General features: G+C 38.7%; 2 protein-coding genes across 2 annotated transcripts in view; one reads left to right on the top strand and one right to left on the bottom strand.

The window, feature by feature from the left end:
* stk11 (serine/threonine kinase 11) overlaps window positions 1-22,094 on the bottom strand; it is a 55,747-nt gene that overhangs the window by 10,675 nt on the left and 22,978 nt on the right. The gene's annotated exons all lie outside the window — the stretch shown is intronic.
* Window positions 1,164-20,148, top strand: LOC127173898 (voltage-dependent calcium channel beta subunit-associated regulatory protein). The gene is made up of 10 exons (XM_051123967.1): window positions 1,164-1,352; window positions 4,434-4,496; window positions 8,540-8,685; window positions 8,868-8,929; window positions 9,320-9,485; window positions 11,641-11,812; window positions 12,930-13,055; window positions 13,309-13,516; window positions 14,316-14,511; window positions 16,356-20,148. The coding sequence occupies exons 2-10, from the start codon at window positions 4,458-4,460 to the stop codon at window positions 17,917-17,919; spliced, it is 2,679 nt and encodes an 892-aa protein (XP_050979924.1). The 5' UTR covers window positions 1,164-1,352; window positions 4,434-4,457; the 3' UTR covers window positions 17,920-20,148.

Below are 22,094 nucleotides of genomic sequence, written 5' to 3'. Positions count from 1 at the left end.
GAAATTCATGAATTGCTTTAAAAAAATACATTTTGCATTAGTATATGCATTCATCTGAAGGAAGAAAGTCATATACATCTAGGATGGCTTGAGTGTGAGTAAACCATGGGGTCATTTTCTTTTTTTGGATGAACTACACTGTAACAATTATTGTGCTATTTGCATCAGTTTTTAAAGTATTTTTTAACTCATTTTATTCCTGTTTGTGCTATTAGACTTTAAATGTTTCCAACCTGAACTCTTAAGTAATGGCAGCTTATTTTTTTCAGTTTACAAAATACAGTTTTAAGTTCATCAAACATAAACCCTGTTGTTTTTAAAAGTAATATTTACCAGTTTATCCTTATAAGCCACATCTTTAATTTTAAGGATGCATTCAATCTGTATTTAAATATTTCTACATTTTTTCTACAATAGAGTAATGAAACAGTAAACAGATGTCTGAAAACAAAACATTTTATTCCCTTTAAAATCTTACAACAGTGCAACAATGCAAATTACAGAGCATCATTAACACTTCAGTTTAGAGACCAGTTCTCACTGTTAACTGGTTTATTAGCGATATGCACATTGTGAGCATATTGACTGTGTATTAGTAGCCTCCTCATGAAGCACATATGAATGTATTAGCAAATACATTTGTTTTGATTGATTTTATTTTAAAATAACTTATGACTTTTATGAAAACCCCGGCCTTCAGTATGAGGTGCTTCTTTTTAGATGTGCAAATTGCATATTTATATGCAAAATATGCCATGTGCATAAATATTGCCACATTCTCGCAGATAAATATATGAATAAATAATGAGGGTTGTGAAGGGTCCGATGTTGAATATTAGAGAATCAGTATCAGTATCCATCATGAGCTCATTTCGGTGACACAGCCTCTTCTCCAGATCTGTCGGATCAATATTTATGATGTGATGATCGATCATTCACAGCATCATATGAATCGATCAACGCGTCCAGTGTGATTTTCACTGCTGATCTGTGCTGTTCGCAGAAATCCTGCTGTATCTTCATGCATCCGCTCATGACGTCATGCAGGCCGGACCCGGTTCGGGTTTTGCTCTGGTTTTGTGAATCAGTGCTTTCTGCAGTGAAGCACCACCATCCTCCTCCTCCTCCTCCTCCTCCTCCTCCGCCTCCTCCTGCTGCTGCTCCTGCTCTCTGACGCACATGAGGAGAATCCCAGCGCTCGCGTCATCCGCGCCAGTGGGCGTGGCGTCGCTCCGCTTCATTCATAAAGTCCGGCTGCCATTAGGATGAAATGTAACGCGCTGCTGGAGCGTCGTGCCATTGGCGAGCGCTTATAACGCGTCCCTCGCTCGGACAGCATGAATTACAAATAGGTGAGTGACTCCCCGCGTGCTTAGCGACGCACGTTCTGTCTGCCTGCGTTTAACGCGTTTTGTTAAAAATGCGCTGAGCGTAAAAAAAAAAAAACAGCGCGGCGGCGCGTTCTGCACGCGTCCGCCGTTCATCAATAAATAAACAAACAAACGCGTCTTCGGGTTGCGATGCGGCGCGTCGCTGATGTAGCCGTGTCCGCGATGATGGAAACCTGCGTCGCGTCCGGACCGTGGTGTCGCGTCGCGTCGAGCTCGAGTTATTATGTCAAGCCTCTGGATCAAAACATGAATAATGACGTCAGTCAGCGGCGCGGGATTAACTGTAAAAGCGCGTCGCGTCAGTGAACAACAAAAGGCTGTTGTGTGAGTTTCATTCAGCATCACCGCATCATATGATTTATGTAACGCTCGACATACATTCACATGTAAAGAGTTACACAAGAAACTACAGCACAGACACCAGCTCTGATTCTATCACTCCTCATATACCAGTTTACACTGATTATTAACAGTAAAAGGTTTTAAGATGTGCTAGTGGCACATTCTGAGATTATTAAAAGTGTAAAAAAAAATGTATTTATATTATTACTTATACTGTATAAGATACACATTACTGTATATAGCCTATATATAATGTAAATGTATATAAATAGATTATAAAAATTGACTACAAGATGCAGAAAAAACAGTAATATTGCAAAATGTTATTACAATATAAAATAATGTTTTTTAGTTTAATATACATTAAAATAGAATTTATTCCTGTGATGCAAAGCTGAATTTTCATCAGCTGTTACTCCAGTCTTAAGTGTCACATGATCCTTCAGAAATCATTCTAATATACTGATTTATTATTAGAATTATCAATGTTGGAAACGGTTGTGCTGACAAATATTTTTTGGAACCTGTGATTCTTTTTTTCAGGATTCTCTGATGAATAACAAGTTAAAAAGAACAGCATTTATTCAAAATATAAATCTTTTCTATCAGTGTAAATCTATCCAATCACTTTTTATTAATTGAACACATCCTTGGTGAATAAAAGTATTGATTTCTTTCAAAAAAGAAAGAATAAAAATGTACTGACCCCAAATGTTTGAACAGTAGTGTTTATTATTAGAAAACCTTTCTATTTTAAATAAATGCTGTTCTTTTTAGCCTTTTATTGATCAAAGAATCCTGAAATAAAATTATCACAGGTTGCAAAAAATATTTCCAACATTGATCATTCTAATAATAAATCAGCATATTATAATGATTTCTGAAGGATCATGTGACACTTAAGACTGGAGTAATGATGCTGAAAATTCAGCTGCGCATCACAGGAATAAATTATATTTTAAAGTTTATTAAAATAAAAACCTTTATTTTATATTCTAATAACATTTTGCAATATTACTGTTTTTTTTCTGTATTTTTGATCAAATAAATGCAGCACTGATGAGCGTAAGAGAGTACATATATATACATACGCCACATTTTGAGGTTGTTTAAAATGTGATTTTATAAATGTAAAAATTTGCTCATAAAATGTAAAATACAGAGAGCAGCTTTTTTGTTTTGTGATATTGCGAGTACTTAATATGCAAAATGATGATTTGATATATATCAGATGATCAGTTTGAAGGCATCTTGCTCTAGTTTCCTCCATGAATCATCCACATGAGCGCTGTGTGCTGTATTGTGTGTGTATCTGCAATGTTTGTAGATTCCGCTGTCCTACTTTCTGCAGTTATCAGCGCTGCTGAACGCCACAGCATCCTCCATCATTCCCATAATGCTCGGATGACATCAGTGGGCATCTCTGTCTCTCCTGTGTGTGTGTGTGTGTGTGTGAGCTGTAGTTTTCCTCATGAATACTCAGAGCCGTGAGCCGCTCAGTTTCCCAACATCACACATGCACAGGAAGCACAGAGTCGCTGGTTAATGGTCAGTGTGTGTGTGTGCGGTCAGAGAGTTAAACAGCTGTAATGAATGCTCAATCAAGCACAGACTGTTTATGGCGTCTAGTTCACTGGACGTCAGGGTGTGTGTGTGTGTGTGTGTGTATCATCGGCCCTACCAGAGTGTGTCTCGGTCCAGTGCGTCTCGGCCCGTTTGGCTGCAGGACACGCGTCACATGAGCACCTGTGTCAAACACGACATTCATTAACATTTACATGACCTGCATAAACTCAACAGTTTGCATCAGTAACAGCACACACAGACTCAAGTGTGAAATGTGTAATTGTGTAAATGCACAAACACACAGAACAAACACTGGTTTAATGCTGGAGCACAGTCGGCCAGATGAACAAATGACAAATGAGTGTGTGTGTCACGGACAGAAGAGTTTGATTTGACACACAGTCTTTGGGGAGAGTTTTCACATCACTTTTAAAAGCTGATTAATTATTGACTATCCTGTGCGAAGATAATTGATTTTTATTTATTTCTTTTTTTAGGATTTTGATGTGTGCTGGGAACAGGGTTATTGTTAGCTAAAACTAAAAATATAAAAACAATTTCATTACTTGAAATAGAATAAAATATTATTAAATATTAAATATATTTTATTTCAGCAGCTAGCAACATCTCATTTTCATTTTCAGTGAAGTCATAAAATAACAAAAACTAAATAGACTAAAAATAAAAACAAACTAAAACTACATATTTAAATAAAAATAACAGCAACTATAAAAGTATATCGACAGATGCCACAGCAGCTATTTAGTTTGTTAAAATACTAAAATAAAACAAATTCAATAAACTAAAACTGAAAATTAATAAAAAACTATATAAACTTTTCTTTCTAAATAAAACAAAAACTACTAAAAATGACTAAAACAATTGTATCTGTAAAAAGTATATCAATGATAATACAAAGACACTGTCTGGAAGGACTAGAGTGTGTTTGTGTCACACACAGTCACATGAATGGCTGCATGTGTGTGTGTGTGTGTGTGTGTGTGTTCTGATCCAGACGGTCTGTCGTTCTGCAGTGAATCTGCTCATGTTGCTGAGTCAGCGCTCTGGGGTCCTGATGATGGACGAGCGTCTGTCCGTCTGACTGCCTGACATTTTCTCTTGTGTTTCTCACAGGCGTCTCACACACGCTTTTGGACCATGAGTGATGAGTCTCCATTACAGACGCGCCTCACCACTGTGAGTACAACACACACACACACACACACACACAAACAAATCTCTATCTGACATGAGGAGAAATGTTCAAAAGGCTTTTGAACATTTTTTCTTTTCATTTTCTGGTGATTATTTTGCCTCTTCAAGTAAAGCAAAAATTAAACTAAATAAATAAATAAATCTGTATCTATAATAAATCTAAAATATATATTCGAAAGTAAAATAAGAAGCTTTTGATAATATTTTGCACCAGCAGCAGTTGAACTATGATGTGACTAAATACAGAAGTGTCTTCTTTTAGCATCTTTGATTCAGCTGGCAGGTGGGAATATGTTGCTTTATTTTACTTTTATTTTTTCAAAAATAATCAGAGAAATTAATGGAAATGTGTCTTCATTTCCCTCATAGAAACGAATGGGTAACTTTGGTTAAGTAGCCTTTTTTTTTCAGTTTTCATGTATAACATCAGTGTGAGAAACACTTCACTAGAAACTGCAGACGAGGTGTTTTTCTGTGTCTTTTGGCATTTCTCTGTTTGGAAACACACAGTGAGAGAAAATCTGTTTGTTTGCACATTCATTCTCTGTGGATGAGAAAAACATGAACAGCTTGTGTTATTGGGTGTGTTCAAACTCACGTCACCCGTACGACATACCGGAGGATTCAGTGTGTGTTCACTACACGACATCCCACCGACAGCAAAACCTGAGACAGACACAGAAATTCAGAAAATACATTAGTATAGATCGAACTCTGATGCTGCGAGAGTGAAATATCTACACAGATGATTACAGACAGAAAAAGAAAATTTACGGGTGAAGCCTGTATATGTTAGTGTTATCATATGTATATGATTACGCACAGTAAAAACAGTGATATTGTGAAATATTATTACAATTTCGAACAGCTGTTTTCTATGTGAATATGTGTTCAGCTGTAATTTATTTCTGTGATGCGCAGCTGAATTTTCAGCATCATTACTCCAGTCTTCAGTGTCACATGATCCTTCAGAAATCATTCTAATATGCTGATTTGCTGCTCAACAAATATTTATGACTATTTGCGATGTTGAAAACACAATTTTTGTTTTTTATAAACAATATTTTTGCTGTCTTTACTGTCACTTTTGATCAATTTAGGCTAGATAAAAAATATATTTATTCTAAATAGCAGTGGTTTTCACAAACATATTGTGCAGCACAACTGTTTTTAACATTGCTAATAATCATAAATGTTTGTTGAGCAGCAAATCAGCAAATTAGAATGATTTGTGAAGGATCATGTGACACTGAAGACTGGAGTAATGATGCTGAAAATTCAGCTGCGCATCACAGAAATCAATTACAGTTTAACACATATTTACTTAGAAAACAGCTGTTTTATATTCTAATAATATTTCACAATTTTTACAGTATTTTTGATCAAATAAATGCAGCTTTGGTGAGCAGAAGAGACTTTCAGAAACATAAATCTTCATTATTCCAGTCTGTGTGGCTGATCTGAGGTCAGTGGTGTTTCACCTGCTGTAGGTGAGGGAGGGGCTGCAGGGATGCTGTTGCCATGGAGACACAGACAGACAGATTCACCTGACAGAAGGAAACCCCTCACAGGACGCCTGTTTGTGTCTCAGTGCTGCACACTAATTAGTTTACATAGAGCACGGATGGAAAATCTTCATAAGCACATGCACTTAATGTTTGTCTGCTTCACACACACACAAACTTATGTGGTTTACAGGGACTCTCCATAGGCGTAATGGTTTTCTACTGTACAAACTATATTTTCTATCATCCTACACCTGAAACTACCCCTCACAGGAAACTACTGCAATTTTTGAATTTCATAAAACACCATTAAGTATGTTTGTAAGACATTTGGTTTATGGGGACACAAGAAGTCTAAGCCTCATAAAGCATGTTTACATTGTAAAAGCCATGTCTTTATACACATTTGCATCCTTATAAACCATAAACCATACCACAACACAACACAACACAACACACACACACACACACACACACACACACACACACACACACACACACACAATCGAGGAGCTGCAGTAAATGTGTCGTTGCTCAAGGCTTTATTCCGTGTCTAATTTTAGAGCTCGTGTCCTCATTTCTCATTCAGAGACGCAGAAACTGAAGAGAAGAGTTTTGATTATGAAGAGACTCCTTCTTACAGTCAGCACTAATTAATCAATCATCTCTCTCAGAGTTAATTGTATTATCCAGCGCTGCTGAGAGACTCTCGAGTGACTGCGGTTTTAGTACTGTACATCCCGCTGACGGGTCGCACACACCGGTAATGTGTCCGGTATATATTTAATAAGGATCCTACAGTACATCAGTCTCTTTGTTTAAACAGACGTCTCTTTTTAATTCATTTCCTATAAAAACTGTGAACTGTATATGAAGCACTTTGAATTGTCACTGCGTATGAAATGTGCTAAATAATAAAACCATACCTAGTAAACACAAGGGATCATTCACACAGAAATGATCATTCTGAGTTACAACCTGTGTGACTTTATTGCTTCTATAAAACACGAAAGATGATATTTTAAAGGAGCCAAACAACATTGGAGCTCATTGACTTTCATTATATGGACAAAAACACCTGTCACTTTTGATCAATTTAGGCTAGATAAAAATATTATTTTTTTAAAAAAAAAAATATTTATTGTAAAAGGCAGTGGTTTCCACAAATATTGTGCAGCCCAGCTGTTTTTATATTGATGATAATCATAAATGTTTGTTGAGCAGCAAATCAGCATATTAGAATGATTTGTGAAGGATCATGTGACACTGAAGACTGGAGTAATGATGCTGAAAATTCAGCTGCGCATCACAGAAATAAATGACAGTTTAACAAATATTATATAAATAAATAAAATCATATCTAGTAAACACAAGGGATCATTCACACAGAAATGATCATTCTGTTATGATTTACTATGTCGTTCAAACCTGTGTGACTGTATTGCTTCTGTGAAACATAAAAGATGATATTTTAAATGAACCAAAAAACACTGGACATCGAGTTTCATAAAATGGACCAAAACACATTTCTGAAAGTATTTCACTAAGAAAGTCACACAGTTTGAACAACAAGAGTAAATGAAGACATGAAACTATTCCATTAATCCATTTACAGCATTAGTGGCATAATTATGGTTATAGTTATAATAAAAGTGACCCTGGACCACAGTCATAAAGGTCATTTTTTTTAAATTGAGATGTATACATCATCTGAAAGATAAATAAATAAGCTTTTCCACTGATGTATGGTTTGTTAGGATAGGACAATATTTGTCTGAGATACAACTATTTGAAAATCTGGAATCTGAGGTGTAAAAAAAAAAAAATAAATATATATATTGAGAACATCACCTTTAAAGTTGTCCAAATGAAGTTCTTAGTAATGCATATTACTAATCAAAAATTAGGTTTTGATATATTTACAGTAGGAAATTTACAAAATGTATTCCTGGAACTTTACTTGATATCCTAATGATTTTTGGCATAAAAGAAAAATTGATCATTTTGACCCATACAAGGTTTTTTTAGACATTGCTACAAATATACCTGTGATACCTAAGACTGGTTTTGTGCTCAAGGGTCACAAATAGTAAAATAACACTTTAAATTCATCAAATATGAAACCAATTCAATTGAGTTGTGTTTCTGCTTTATTATTTTGTGTAATTCAGTGTTTTAACGTTTGCTGTTTTTAACGTTGTAAATCTAAATCATTATCTGTGATTTATGGACATACATTCATGCATTCAGCAGTGATTTGCCTTGCGTTCAACTACACATTTTTTGCCAGTTCTTACCATCTCTGGGAATCGAACCCATGACCTGTGCGTTGCAAGCACTGTGATCTACAGTTTGAGGACTTCCAGGAAGTCTGTAGATGGAGTTCACCGCATGACGCTCTGCTGTGGTTCAGCGTCACATCTCTGATCTGGAGAAAATGCACATGATTTTAAATCAGACGAGCAGAAGCACAGAGATCTGTATGTGTGTAACGCAGCACTGATGTGTGTGTGTGTTCAGGACGTGCCGCTGGCGTCCGGCTCTCAGGAGAACTACGTCCTGCTGTTGGTGCTGCTGTGTGTGTTCGCCGGTGGGACGCTGGTCCTCCTGGCCATCCTGCTGATCTTCTGTCACCGCTGCTGTCGAGGAGAACGACGCTACTCCAGGTGAGGAACATTCACACCTCCAAACCTCCAGAAACACCACTGAATCTCACCTGCAGAAATGAATTAATTTCTGGATTGTGTGTGTGTGTGTGTGTGTGTGTTTACAAACTCCAAACAGTTCAATATATCTCAGATGCTTCAGTTCAACTTGCTTATGTTGTTCGTGTTTGTTTGGTGTTCAGAGCCAGTGATGACCTGGAGAAAACCAACACCACATACGTAGAGGAGAGTCAGCCGATGCAAGGTGAACACGACAAACACAGCAATACAGTCAGGCCAAATTAACTAATTAAGATCAAAATCATTAGGATATTAAGTGAAGATCATGTTCCATGAAGATATTTTGTAAATTCCCTACCATAAATATATCAAAACTTCATTTTTGATTAGTAATATGCATAGCTAAAAACGTCTTTTGGACAACTTTAAAGGTGATTTTCTCAATATTTAGATTTTTCCAGATTCCAGATTTTCATATAGTTGTACCTCAGCCAAATATTGTCCTATCATAACAAACCATACATCAACCAGCCTTCAGATGATCAGTTTCTCAATTTCAAGAAATGGGCCCTTATGATTGGTTTTGTGGTCCAGTGTCACAAATGTGCCTTACTTTCATTTCTGTTTTCTGCAGACGTCAGCATCAGACTCGAGAGCGGCGAGTCGCTGTCCACTTCCAGCTGTCATGGCGATACGGACGCGGATCACTTCCTGTCTGCGTCGGTCACCGGGCGACGGGTGTCTTTCAATGAGGCCGCCATCTATGAGCAGAGCGCCAAAGACCAGGAGAAAGGTCGAAGGTCAGACACACTCATTTGAAGGTCAAGGGTCAATAGCGGCAGTGACCTGAGAATGACAACAGGTTGAGAATCAAATTCATGGTTTAGTTCAGTTTTATTTGATTAATGACTTTAAATATGGGTCGGTTTTGTTCCAATTACATTTAAATATCAGCCAGTTTTGTTCAATTAACACTCTTAAATGTTGATTGATTTTGTTTGATTAACAGATTTAAACATTGATCGGTTTTGTTCGATTAAAAGATTCAAACGTTGGTTTGGTTCGATTAAAAGATTCAAACGTTGGTTTTGTTCAATTAAAAGATTCAAACATTGGTTGGTTTTGATCGATTAAAAGATTCAAACGTTGGCTTTGTTCAATTAAAAGATTCAAACGTTGGTTTTGTTCGATTAAAAGATTCAAACATTGGTTGGTTTTGATCGATTAAAAGATTCAAACATTGGTTTTGTTAGATTAAAAGATTCAAACATTGGTTTGTTTGTTTGATTAAAAGATTCAAACGCTGGTTTTGCTTGATTAAAAGATTCAAACATTGGTTGGTTTTGATCGATTAAAAGATTCAAACATTGGTTGGTTTTGTTCGATTAAAAGATTCAAATGTTGGTTTTGTTCGATTAAAAGATTCAAACATTGGTTGGTTTTGTTCGATTAAAAGATTCAAATGTTGGTTTTGTTCGATTAAAAGATTCAAACATTGGTTGGTTTTGATCGATTAAAAGATTCAAACATTGGTTGGTTTTGTTCGATTAAAAGATTTAAACATTGGTTGGTTTTGATCGATTAAAAGATTTAAACATTGGTTGGTTTTGATCGATTAAAAGATTCAAACGTTGGTTTTGTTCGATTAAAAGATTCAAACATTGGTTGGTTTTGTTCAATTAAAAGATTCAAACATTGGTTGGTTTTGTTCAATTAAAAGATTCAAACATTGGTTGGTTTTGATCGATTAAAAGATTCAAACGTTGGTTTTGTTCGATTAAAAGATTCAAACATTGGTTGGTTTTGATCGATTAAAAGATTCAAACATTGGTTGGTTTTGTTCGATTAAAAGATTCAAACGTTGGTTTTGTTAGATTAAAAGATTCAAACATTGGTTTTGTTCGATTAAAAGATTCAAACATTGGCTGGTTTTGATCGATTAAAAGATTCAAACGTTGGTTTTGATCGATTAAAAGATTCAAACGTTGGTTTTGTTAGATTAAAAGATTCAAACATTGGTTTGTTTGATTAAAAGATTCAAACATTGGTTTTGTTAGATTAAAAGATTCAAACATTGGTTTGTTTGTTTGATTAAAAGATTCAAACGCTGGTTTTGCTTGATTAAAAGTTTCAAACATTGGTTTGTTTGTTTGATTAAAAGATTCAAACGCTGGTTTTGTTTGATTAAAAGATTCAAACATTGGTTGGTTTTGATCGATTAAAAGATTCAAACATTGGTTGGTTTTGTTCGATTAAAAGATTCAAACGTTGGCTTTGTTCGATTAAAAGATTCAAACGTTGGTTTTGTTCGATTAAAAGATTCAAACATTGGTTGGTTTTGATCGATTAAAAGATTCAAACATTGGTTGGTTTTGTTCGATTAAAAGATTCAAACATTGGTTGGTTTTGATCGATTAAAAGATTCAAACGTTGGCTTTGTTCGATTAAAAGATTCAAATGCTGGTTTTGCTTGATTAAAAGTTTCAAACATTGGTTTGTTTGTTTGATTAAAAGATTCAAACGCTGGTTTTGTTTGATTAAAAGATTCAAACATTGGTTGGTTTTGATCGATTAAAAGATTCAAACATTGGTTGGTTTTGATTGATTAAAAGATTCAAACATTGGTTTGTTTGATTAAAAGATTCAAACGCTGGTTTTGTTCGATTAAAAGATTCAAAGTTGGTTGGTTTCGTTTAAGTATGATATTTAAATGTCTGTCAATTTAGTTTGATTAATAGAGTTAAATAGTTTGACTTAAATAGTTAGTTTGAGCTAAATAGAGTCGGTTTTGCTTTGTCCACTTTAGCTGTCTGTCAGAGAATCGAGTCCATGTTTTAGCTCACAACCATAAGGAACAGAAAGGAAAACAAATAACCAGTGAATACTGGAAAACAGCACATGAGTCAGATTTACACTGGAGCTCATATTGATTCTGAATCTGTAACGGTTTCTCAGGTACACACTGACGGAGGGTGACTTCCATCACCTGAAGAAAGCTCGTCTGACGCACCTGCACATGCAGCCGCCAGCGCTGAAGATCCTCACCATCATGGAGTGTGAATCACCGGAGAACAGCGTGACGCTTCCTGAACAGCCCTCACAACACCCGTCCCTCTCCATATTCCAGGTGACACACTGCTTTATTATCTCTCCAACACGAAGAGCATCAGCAGCGTGTTTATTTCTGTCGAACGCACTGCAGAAAACATAAAATACGCACTAGTGACCCATTTGCAACACAGGCTTTTGTGAAGCAACATTAAACAGCTCACATTATACAAACAACTAAACAAACTCTGACTGGGCCTGATGATCCGCAAACAAACAAAGACTCTCTTTTGAATAAAGAACATATCAGCAGATTACAGCAGCACTTTTGGGTTCCGATTAATTATCATTTGGGCGTAAACGGGAATCGCTTTCTCATGTAAATTAGATAAAGTTCATCGTAACTGTCACTGACTCACTGCTGATTCACTTTCTGCATAGAGCTGCGGTTCAGTTACGCAACACAAGCGCTGTCAGTGTGTCTGACTCAACTGCTTCTGAAACTGCTTTATAGATAGTAAAATATAAGAATATTATGAATTATAATAATTAATCGACCTGTTAGAACATCTGTCAACCAATCAGAATTGTTTATTTGCACAATGCTCAAAATATTATTTTGATATTTCCTGTTTTCAATTTTAAGTTAAGATTTTAATCATTTTGATAATAATCATGCTTTTGTCATTTTTATTTTACAGGAGATTTTTAAATATAATGTTTTTACATTATAAATATTTAAAATATTTTTTATATTATATAAAATATGTCTATGTATGTCTATATGGCTTGTATTCATTCAACTTTTTTTAGTCACAAATATTTTTTTCATAGTTAATTAGAGTTATAGTTTATTAGTTATTAACAACTCTGTGCTGGACTGAAGCGGGAGCCTCATAAGCTGTTAAATTAACACTGTCATACTCATAATGAGCCTAAGTGTTGAGCAAAGTGCATTTTCAATTAGGCTGAATGTTTTGATATTGCATAGATTTTTCATTTGTATAATCATATGCATTTTGGGATTCAGTTCCGGGATTGGATACTGCATTAAAATCTGGTCAAAGGAAAGCTCTTACAAGCAGCATTATCACACTGGCTATAGTCTGGAGTGTATGATGCCTTAAAATGCACCCTGTGCAGTCAACTCATTAGATTGTGTGTGTGTGTGTGTGTGTGTGTGTGTGTTTTTTCAGCCTGCGGAGGGTTCCGTGCCGGAGGCTGCAAGCTTGTGGAGCACTCAAAGCCCCAGCTGCGCTCTGCCCGGAAACACACTGAACTCCAGCGCCGAACACACCGGCAAACCAGCCCGATCACACACCGTGAGTCACGTCGATCATCAATGAAACACAGCAGTACTGTAAACTGTACAGTACAATTGGTGCATATCAGTGTTTGTTTGTTGAACTGAATTAAATTTATGCGCTGCATCTGGACAGAATGACTTTAAATGGCTTTAAATGTGTTTGACTTTGGGTTTTAATGTGAGCCGGATGTTTTCCTGAGATTGACCGGCGTTACCTGTGACCTGCTGGACACTTTCATGATCTTTTCCCTCCTGATGTTCCTCTCCAGATTGAGGTGATGAGCAGAAGCCTGCTGATGGACAGAGATTCCACTTCCTGTGCGGCCGGCGGTGCTGCAGGTCCAGCTCAGGGCACCATGTTCCACTTCCTGTCTAAACTCAGACGCCACGCCAGCCTGGAGGGAGCAGGTCCGTTCTTCAGTGTCAAGAAATGGAGACTGGACACCATCCAGCGGGCAGCGAGTCTCGAGACGAGAGGTGAGCATGACCTGAAACACACAAACACTTCCATTCTCCATTCTCAGATCAAGTTTTGTCATCTAAAAGATGTTCCATAATTCAATGAGTAATAATGATTCCTCATAATATGAGATGCAATATTATACAGGAATCACATTCCATAAAACAATCCAAGCCAGACGTCCTGCAGTCTACTTAAACAATGTTTTACACCCAGAGATCTTATTCAGCCCTGAATGAGCCTGGAGACGAAGAATCAATACAGGATCAATACGGGTAGAGTAGCTCAGTTTAGTTAGAGTCACGTGGCTGGTGTGAGATCTGATTGGCTCAGAGATTTAAAGCAGGAGTGCAGGACAAAAGCTGCTTCCTGATAAATGAATTATAAAATAATCGCATTATTCTTCACCTGATGTGAAAGGTCAGTCAGTAACGCACGCTCATTTCCTGCTAATGAGCAATAGATCGCATTACACGCTCTCATTATTGAGGATGAGGGGAGCCGTGGCGCCTCCTTTCCAAGCTTCTTTGCTACTCTGTAGCTCTGTTCCAAAACCTGCTGAGCTGCTGACGTGAAGAACACGCTGTGAGGAGCTCCGGGAAAACAAATAAAATAAAAGCCAATTGAAGATATAAAGAAATACTATAATGGTACATAAAAAAAATACTAGATTAACACTTACACATTTCTGCCTATGTAGAGCGTCTCAAATCAGTCACTTCTAAGGTTTCATCGTAGTTATGATTCTGTCTTAGAAGGTTCTGGAACAGAGCTTGTGTTCAGTCTGTGATTGTGTATGTTCTTGTGTTCTCTTAGGTTCTCCACGGAGACGTGCGTTTCAGAGGCAGCGGGCGGCCAGCGAGACTCTGGATCAGGGAGAAGAAACCTTGCAGTGTGGAGTCAGTGACTTGCTGTTGCGAAAACCCACCACACCACTGCAGAAGGAACCGCCAAGACGCCTCTCGGCCGGTTCTTTGGATGCCACTGCAGGAGCTCCTCCTGCCCTCAGCAGGTACAGCTATATCCTAAAATTAGAGCAGTTGTGTCCAATCTTTCCTCACGAAGGGCCAATATCCTATGAAGGAGTAGTTCCTAACCAGGTCCCATTTTTAACCTAACCCCAACCTAAAGAGTTTAGCTCCAATTGCCCACTTGCCTGAAAGTTTCTAGTGATCCTAAAGACATTGATTAGCTGGTATAGGCGTGTTTAATTAGTATTTGAGCCAAACTCTGCAGGGTTGTGGACCTCTAGGACTGGGATTGGACAACCTTAAATTAGTGTCTTATCTGGCTCTCAGAAGGCAAATGTCCTACAGCAGTGCTGTCAAAATCTTGTCCTGGAGACCTTCCTGCAAAGTTTAGCTCTAACCCTGACCAAACACAAATGAACCAGCTGAATGACTGAGATTTTCAGGAGCACTGATAATTACAAACAGGTGTGTTGGAACTAAATGCTACTCTAGGGAAGAGATTGGGCATCCCTGACTGGCCCTGCGTTCCATTCATAGGGGCTCATCCCTATGCCCTAATCCCTTCGAAGCTCTCACTCTGGAGGGTAAACCCTTTGAAGGGATTAGGGCATAGGGATGAGCCCTTCCGAATGGAACGCAGGGTGTGATGCCAAACATTCCCTGTGCAAAGGATCATGGGGGTGGAAGTGTCCATCAGTTGTACCCTTCGAAATCCTTCATTCCAAAGGGCCCTTTGAAGTGGCTAGTTTTAAGCACTTCAGTTTGAAACAACCCTTCAATATGGCAGCCATAATTGTTTTCATTCCGAAGTGCCCTTTGGAGACGATATATGCCGCTTGGAACGCACCACTAGAGTTTAGATCCAATCTGACCAAATTCACTTGCCTGAGAGATTCTAGAGATCCTGAAGACCTTGATTAGCTAGTTTAGTTGTGTTAGTATTTGAACTCTGCAGGGTTGTGGACCTCCAGGAGTAGGATTGGACACTCCTATCCAGCTCTCAGAAGGCAAATGTCCTATAGCATTGGTGCCAAATCCTTTTCCTGGAAATCAACCTTCATGCAAAGTTTAGCTCCAACCCTGAACACAAATGAGCCAGATGATTGATTGAAATTTTCAGGAGCACTGATAATTACAGACATTGGAACTAAATGCTGCAGGTAGGTGGATCTCTAGGGAAAGGATAGGGCACCCTTGACCTAGAAAAGGGATGGGCAACTTCGGTCCTGGAGGGCCACTGTCCTGCAGAGTTTAGCTCCAACCCTAATTGAACACACCTGAACAAGCTAATCAGTGTCTTTCAGATCACTAGAAACCTACAGGCAGATGTATTTGATTAGAGTTGGAGCTAAACTCTGCAGGACAGTAACCCTCCAGGACTGAAGTTGCCTGACCTAGAGTTTAGCTCAAACCTGACCAAACACTCACCTCATAGTCTGTACTGATCCTGAAGACCTTGATTAGTTGGTTCAGGTGTATTTAATTAGGACTGCAGACAAACTTTGAAGGATAGTGGACCTCCAGGAGCAGGATTGGACCCTCCAGACCTATAGAGCAATGCTCTCAAACCTGTCCTGGGGACTTTTGGACATCACCTTCAATCTAAGCAAGTTCAGTCCTAGAGAGCCGCTTCTGCAAAGTTTAGGTTTAACCCTAGTCAAACGTACCACACACCAGAACAAGCTAGACAGTGTCTTCAGGATTACTAAGGCTGTAGGCAGGTGGGATTATTTAGCATCTCTCTAGGACAGCAGCTCTCTAGGACCAAACTTGCCTACTCCTGATCTAGAATGTTTGCAGAAGAATCAGAATCAGAATTGGCCTTCCACCTCTACTAGTTATATAGAACATTTTACTGTAACATAACAGTCTTGTTTACCTTTAGGTTAGAGGTAGAAGCCGTAATGGAGCTCAGAGTCGACACAGATGCAGTGAAAGACATGACTCCAACATTCCCCTCATCCCATGGACCTCTGGAAGTGGAGGATGGTGACGGGGATGGACAGGAGGTGATGGCAGGAGCATCTGGAGGCGGCGGTGAAGAGTTTGGACCAGTGAGTTGTCAGGAGAGTCTAGAGCAGCCCAGCCTGTACCGCGACATCTGGAGCCTGAGAGCGTCGCTGGAGCAGTACGCCTCCTCCGACCTGAGCAGCAATGACAGGGACTCCACTCGGAGCGATGCCGACAGCGTTTGCTCAGCAGGAGCAACGAGAGCGGGCGTCCCCAGCTACCAGTCCCAAGACATCGATGATGATATAGACGGAGACAGTGAGCTTCCATATGATGATGTGGTCAGGGAAGCCGGGCAGAGGAGAAACGGACGGGACAGCGTGGACTCGGAGAGAGGCAGTGATGGAGAAACAAACAATCGCAAGCTTCTGCAGATGGACAGCGGATACGCCTCTATCGAGGCACCTTGCAAGGCTCCGGAGGAATTCAGATTGTTCGGAAGTAGCTCCGGAAAGACAGCATCAGAACGTCGCCGCTTTTTCACCAATTCTGGCCGTAAAGGCACGGTTTGTGAGAGTTTTGAGGCAAGGTTGTTCAAAGAGGAGCTGGAAGACGAGGCGTCGGAGAGCAGCGTAAGTTTAGAGGCAGAGACTCCCGCTACGGTTTCCCACCAAGAACCGCAACCCGCGACCAAACCCAGGCCGCGCTTCCGCCGCAGAGACTACAGCATCGATGAGAAGACGGAAGCGCTGTTTAATGAATTCCTACGCCACGATCCCCAGTTCGACCAACAGGGCTCGCCCTTGTTGCGTCACCGGCACCGCTCCCGAATCCATCTCAGGAAGCAGTGGCAGCGCAGCAAGCAGTACAGCGACCCCGGAGCCGCTCGATACTCGCCATCTCTAGAGCGACAGCGCTGCTACCCGCTACGCCGAGGCGACAGCGCCAACTACCCCTTGGACACGCGCTACCACAGTACCTTGCCTCGAATCGCTAGCGCAGCAGACGAGGAGGCCAGCGAGGGAGCGGCGGGAACGGAATCGCCCGAGCCGGAAAAATCCGGTCCGGAGCTGGAGGGTGCTGGTCCGCCCTCAGAAACAGGCAGTTCTGGTCCAGACCTGGAGGAAAACGCAAACAACAGCAGCAACAACACAAGCCGGCATTTCTTTTCAACACAAACGCAGGACAACAGTACCAGGGATTGTGAGATACTGGAAGACCTGAGAACAAATGCTCATCCCGGAGATTCACATAAACATTCACAGATGACACGAATGACTACATTTAGTTCTCATTTGCATTCACATACAGACACACTCACGCCAGACCCCACCGATCTGGATCAGGATTACACGTGTCACATGCTCGCCGACATCAGTCCGTCAGACAAACTGGTGTCCACACTGGACGATCGGCTCTACTCTAACCTGAGGACTCAAAGAGGAAGTCAAGAGTGTGTCGTGACCGTAAGCCGCACCTCACCGGATCTAGAAGAATAAAGGGCTGTTCACACAAAGAACGATAACTTTAACCATGAAGTTTTATTAATCGCTCTAAAAGAATTGCAAAGCCCACACCACAACTCTAACGATAACGTCACAGATAAACGATATAGTTGGAATTGCGAAAAAACATCATCCGCCAATCTGACTTTAATGACCTTGAGCATTTAAAGCAGCAGATGAGATGACAACGTTATCGTCCATTGGTGTGGACGCTAATATAGTTAATGTTATAGTTTGAAATGGTACAGCGCCACCTATCGGAAAATTGACTGATGTACAGACTCAGATCTGTTTTATGAATATCAGTAGCTCCTTTTCCACCGACAGGGTGCTGGTGCTGGCCAACTAATGTCCTTATCACGTAAATAACAAGAACTCAATCTAGCAACAGTGATACAAATCTAGATCACAACTATTATAATTAACAAACACACTGCTTCCATGTCTGTCACATTGCATTGTGGCACTAAACAATTACTATTTGCAATCCGAAATGAATTTGGTCGTCACTCAGGTCTGAGTGAGTTCTGTAGATCCCACGGCTGAGCACCAGCACCGTGCCTGTGGAAGAAGAACAGCAAACATCACATGGAGAGAAATGAAAATAACACTACTGCAGTAGAACATGAAAAAAGAGAACACAAGCATGACGTCTAATGGGAACATTAGCAATAAATACACACACGTAAAGACTGAGGCGTGTTGTAACTGACCAATGGCATTATTTTAGCAAATCTGTTTGCTGACAGAAATGACACACTTTATTAGAGTAACTATAATAGAGTTGAGAACATCCATCCAAGATGAAATAATAGAAATCCTCATATAACTTCATCTCATGGGACTAAACATAGAAACACGGATCTGCAGTCAAACTAACTTTCACTGTGAATCAAACTGCAGCCGTTTGGTGCTTCAAGACTCAAAATCAGCACTGAACATCATAAATAAACAGGTCTAGAACACATTCTGTGATGTGCTTCTGACAGTGAAGGTTGAGATCTGGTCCTGCGGATGGATTGACGTACAGCAGAACTTACTGCAGATAATAGAGATCTTACATATCCCATAATGCATATTACCCTTGACGAGGGTCTGCAGTTAATTTGTGAATCCAGAACATCATGAGTCCTTGTTATTAAATCATTGATGGTAAGATGATCAGTGCTCAATATCTCAGTCTTCAGATCATACGTGTATAACTATTAGGCTCAGAAATGTGTCTTGTATCATTTATTCCATCCAGATCATGTTTAGCGTTAAGAACGAGGGGTAGGCTGTAGGTGATTGTATATACATGTACATCTAGATCACTCTGAACTGTCATTTTTAAATTATAACTCCTTTGCAATAAAGGTACTTTTGTTGGTTTTATGTAAAAATCATTCTTGCACAATTATTGGGGGAAAAAATGTAAACAATCTGGCTGACTGATTAAAATGTCAGGTAATATCAATGCAAATGAGACGTCTACTTGTATGCTTAAATTAAATGATTGCTTTTACACAATAATGACTTAAAATATTTGGAAAAATCCAGAATTCCAAAACAAACTGCTAGATGCATGTTGGGTTGTTTAAAAATACATTAGTTATATGCGGTCTAGTGAGCTAGAAGAGAAACGTTCTGTTACTGTCGTGTTCTTGAACACATATTTTAGATGCCTTGAGCAACATGAACTCTGATGGACATAAAGCTGTCGGCTAGATATCGCACATAATGAAATACTACAGAACACATTAAACAAAACCGGAGCTGAAGGTGATTTTCTGTGGAAGTGGGCTTGTTGCCATGGAAACAGGCGTGTAAGGAGTCATAGGTCACACGCCAGAGACGGAGCAGCACCGTTCTGCTGATTCTGGACAATCTCGCCCTTTCCTCTCACTGTATTCATAGATTTTTTTGTTTGAATGATTGGATTGAAACAGCAGCGGAAGAGAAGCTGCAGCCGCGGGAGGAATGCGCCGAGTTTCCTGCAGCTCTAAAAATACTGGAGAACTTCCAATCATCCATCAACAAAACCATGACCTCACTGAATCAGTCTCTCAGAAATACCGTTTGATTTCACAGATAATAATGAAGGCCAATTTTAAGAACAAACTTCTATTGTTTTCATGACTAGTAAGCACAAAATATTTATTTTACATTTTGCTCATTCATTTGTATTACTGCCACGCCAAAAAAAAATGCAAATGATATCACTTTAATTGCACAGCATCTGTATACTACAATGTTGTACAGCCTTTATAAAAATAAATTAATAAAATAAATAATTATAAACAACTATGACAATAAATCTGACCATTCCCAGTGATGACTTTAATAATGCAAATTACAAAACAAGCCAAAAGATGTCTGTATGCATTACAGTAATCATTAATTTGTGAGTAAATATCCATAATAGTCATGAAATAATAATGACAATTCAAAGTGTGATAAAAAAAAACAAAAAACAAAAAACAAAAAACAAAAAAGTGTGCTGAAGAACATCAACAGAAGATCATGGATCCACAGCTGCAGGAGGAACATCTTCTCGTTCACGGCCAAATTGTTTTGCTTTAATACAGATGGAGCTCAAACAAACATCTTAGATTTGGTTTGATCAAAAAATGTGGGTTCATTCTCAGATTTCTGAACCGAGAAAACAGCTTCACAGATGCTGCTTAACAGTTCAACACATATATGGCTATTTAATTATTTATTTTTTTTTTTAAGTAAATCAATTCTTAGAAAAAAAAGTCAGAAAACAATAGTGAGCTATAAATTCTGATAATTGTTTTTAAACTGTGACATTAAAAAGTAATTTCACTTATTTAATTGCAAAAAAACTAATACATTTTAAAAATGCAAGATGTAAAATCAGAATTTGTAGCAAAAGTTAAAAAATAAACTCAGAATTGTGAGATTCTTGACGAAAGACAAAAACTTGCAATTAGCAATAATGAGAAACAAAGTCTGAACTGCAAACCAAAAAATGAAATGTGGTTTGATTCTCAGATTTCTAAAGCAGTAAAACAGCTTCACAGATATTGTTTGTTAAATCTTGGGAAAACTGGGTCTCGTGTTTGTTTACAACAAATGTTAAAGTCAGAAACATATTAAAGCAATATTTCCTCTATGATTAACGGTTTTGGCAGTAACTGCAGCATCGAGTGTCTTACTGCTTTGAACTGAATTGTCAACAGCAAAATGACATCAGAGAAACAAGTTAAAGGCTGATGATACACTGTGTATCAGTGCCACTTTTTGAGAAATGTTGCAACAAATTTCAGGATACTTCAGATCGGTTGTGGCCATAGGCGGATTAACAATATGAGCAATTGGGCAAGTGCCCAGGGGCACCAGGTCCAGGGGGGCACCACGCAAATAAATGAGCATCAGCCTTGCGCTTTCACCTAGTTTGTAGCCGTTGGCAATCAAGAAAGAGTCAGAGTGTGAACGAGTGAGTTTGTAAGTTTAATTTTCAGTACAAATCCTTACAAAACAACGTGGCTATATACAGTTCTTAACAAATTTGTTAAACCACCCATTACCCGCCAACTTTATTTAAAACAAAAAGTTGTATTGTCTTGTATTAGGCAAATAACTGAAACAATAATAACCAAAAAAAAAACACAATAAACAAACCAGGGGTGTAACAATACAATGAATCGTTCGGTTTGCAATGTGTACCGAATAAACACCTTGTAAATGCCAATTGATTGAATTGACAACAACAAAACCATTGTGTCGAACCAAACCTTTACACCCCTAAAACAAATTTTAAATTTCATATTAATAAACTTAGAAAAAAGTGTGTGTGTGTGTGTGTGTGTGTGTGGGGGGGGGGGTCGGGTCTTAATCCACCACTGGTTGTGGCCCTTTCTCTCACCTGGTTGCTCACATTGCTCAAAGTTGCCCCATGTATCATCACTATATTCATTAAGCCAGCAATAAATGACTCCACATAATGGAGCAGATGTGAGTTCAGCAGCATTTACACAACAGCTTTAAACACGCCTCATCCGATCAGAACCACAATCATAACATATATCACCTTCTGTGGACTCATTTGTTTTTTTGTTCTCATTACCAGTGTAGGGGTAACACATTACTAGTAATGCGAGTTATTTAATCGGATTACTTTCCTCAAGTAACGGATTACTTTTACATTTACAAAAAATATCAGT

Source organism: Labeo rohita, chromosome 2 (genome assembly GCF_022985175.1).
Source record: "Labeo rohita strain BAU-BD-2019 chromosome 2, IGBB_LRoh.1.0, whole genome shotgun sequence".
NCBI classification, from domain to species: Eukaryota; Metazoa; Chordata; class Actinopteri; order Cypriniformes; family Cyprinidae; genus Labeo; species Labeo rohita.
This window is presented reverse-complemented; position numbering and strand designations above follow the sequence as displayed.

Bases quoted from the DNA above. Each gene is read 5' to 3' on its own strand.
- LOC127173898 (XM_051123967.1), top strand. From the start codon at position 4,458: ATGAGTGATGAGTCTCCATTACAGACGCGCCTCACCACT. The intron at 8,930-9,319 runs GTGAACACGACA...TGTTTTCTGCAG, and splicing joins GGAGAGTCAGCCGATGCAAG to ACGTCAGCATCAGACTCGAG. The intron at 13,517-14,315 runs GTGAGCATGACC...GTGTTCTCTTAG, and splicing joins AGCGAGTCTCGAGACGAGAG to GTTCTCCACGGAGACGTGCG.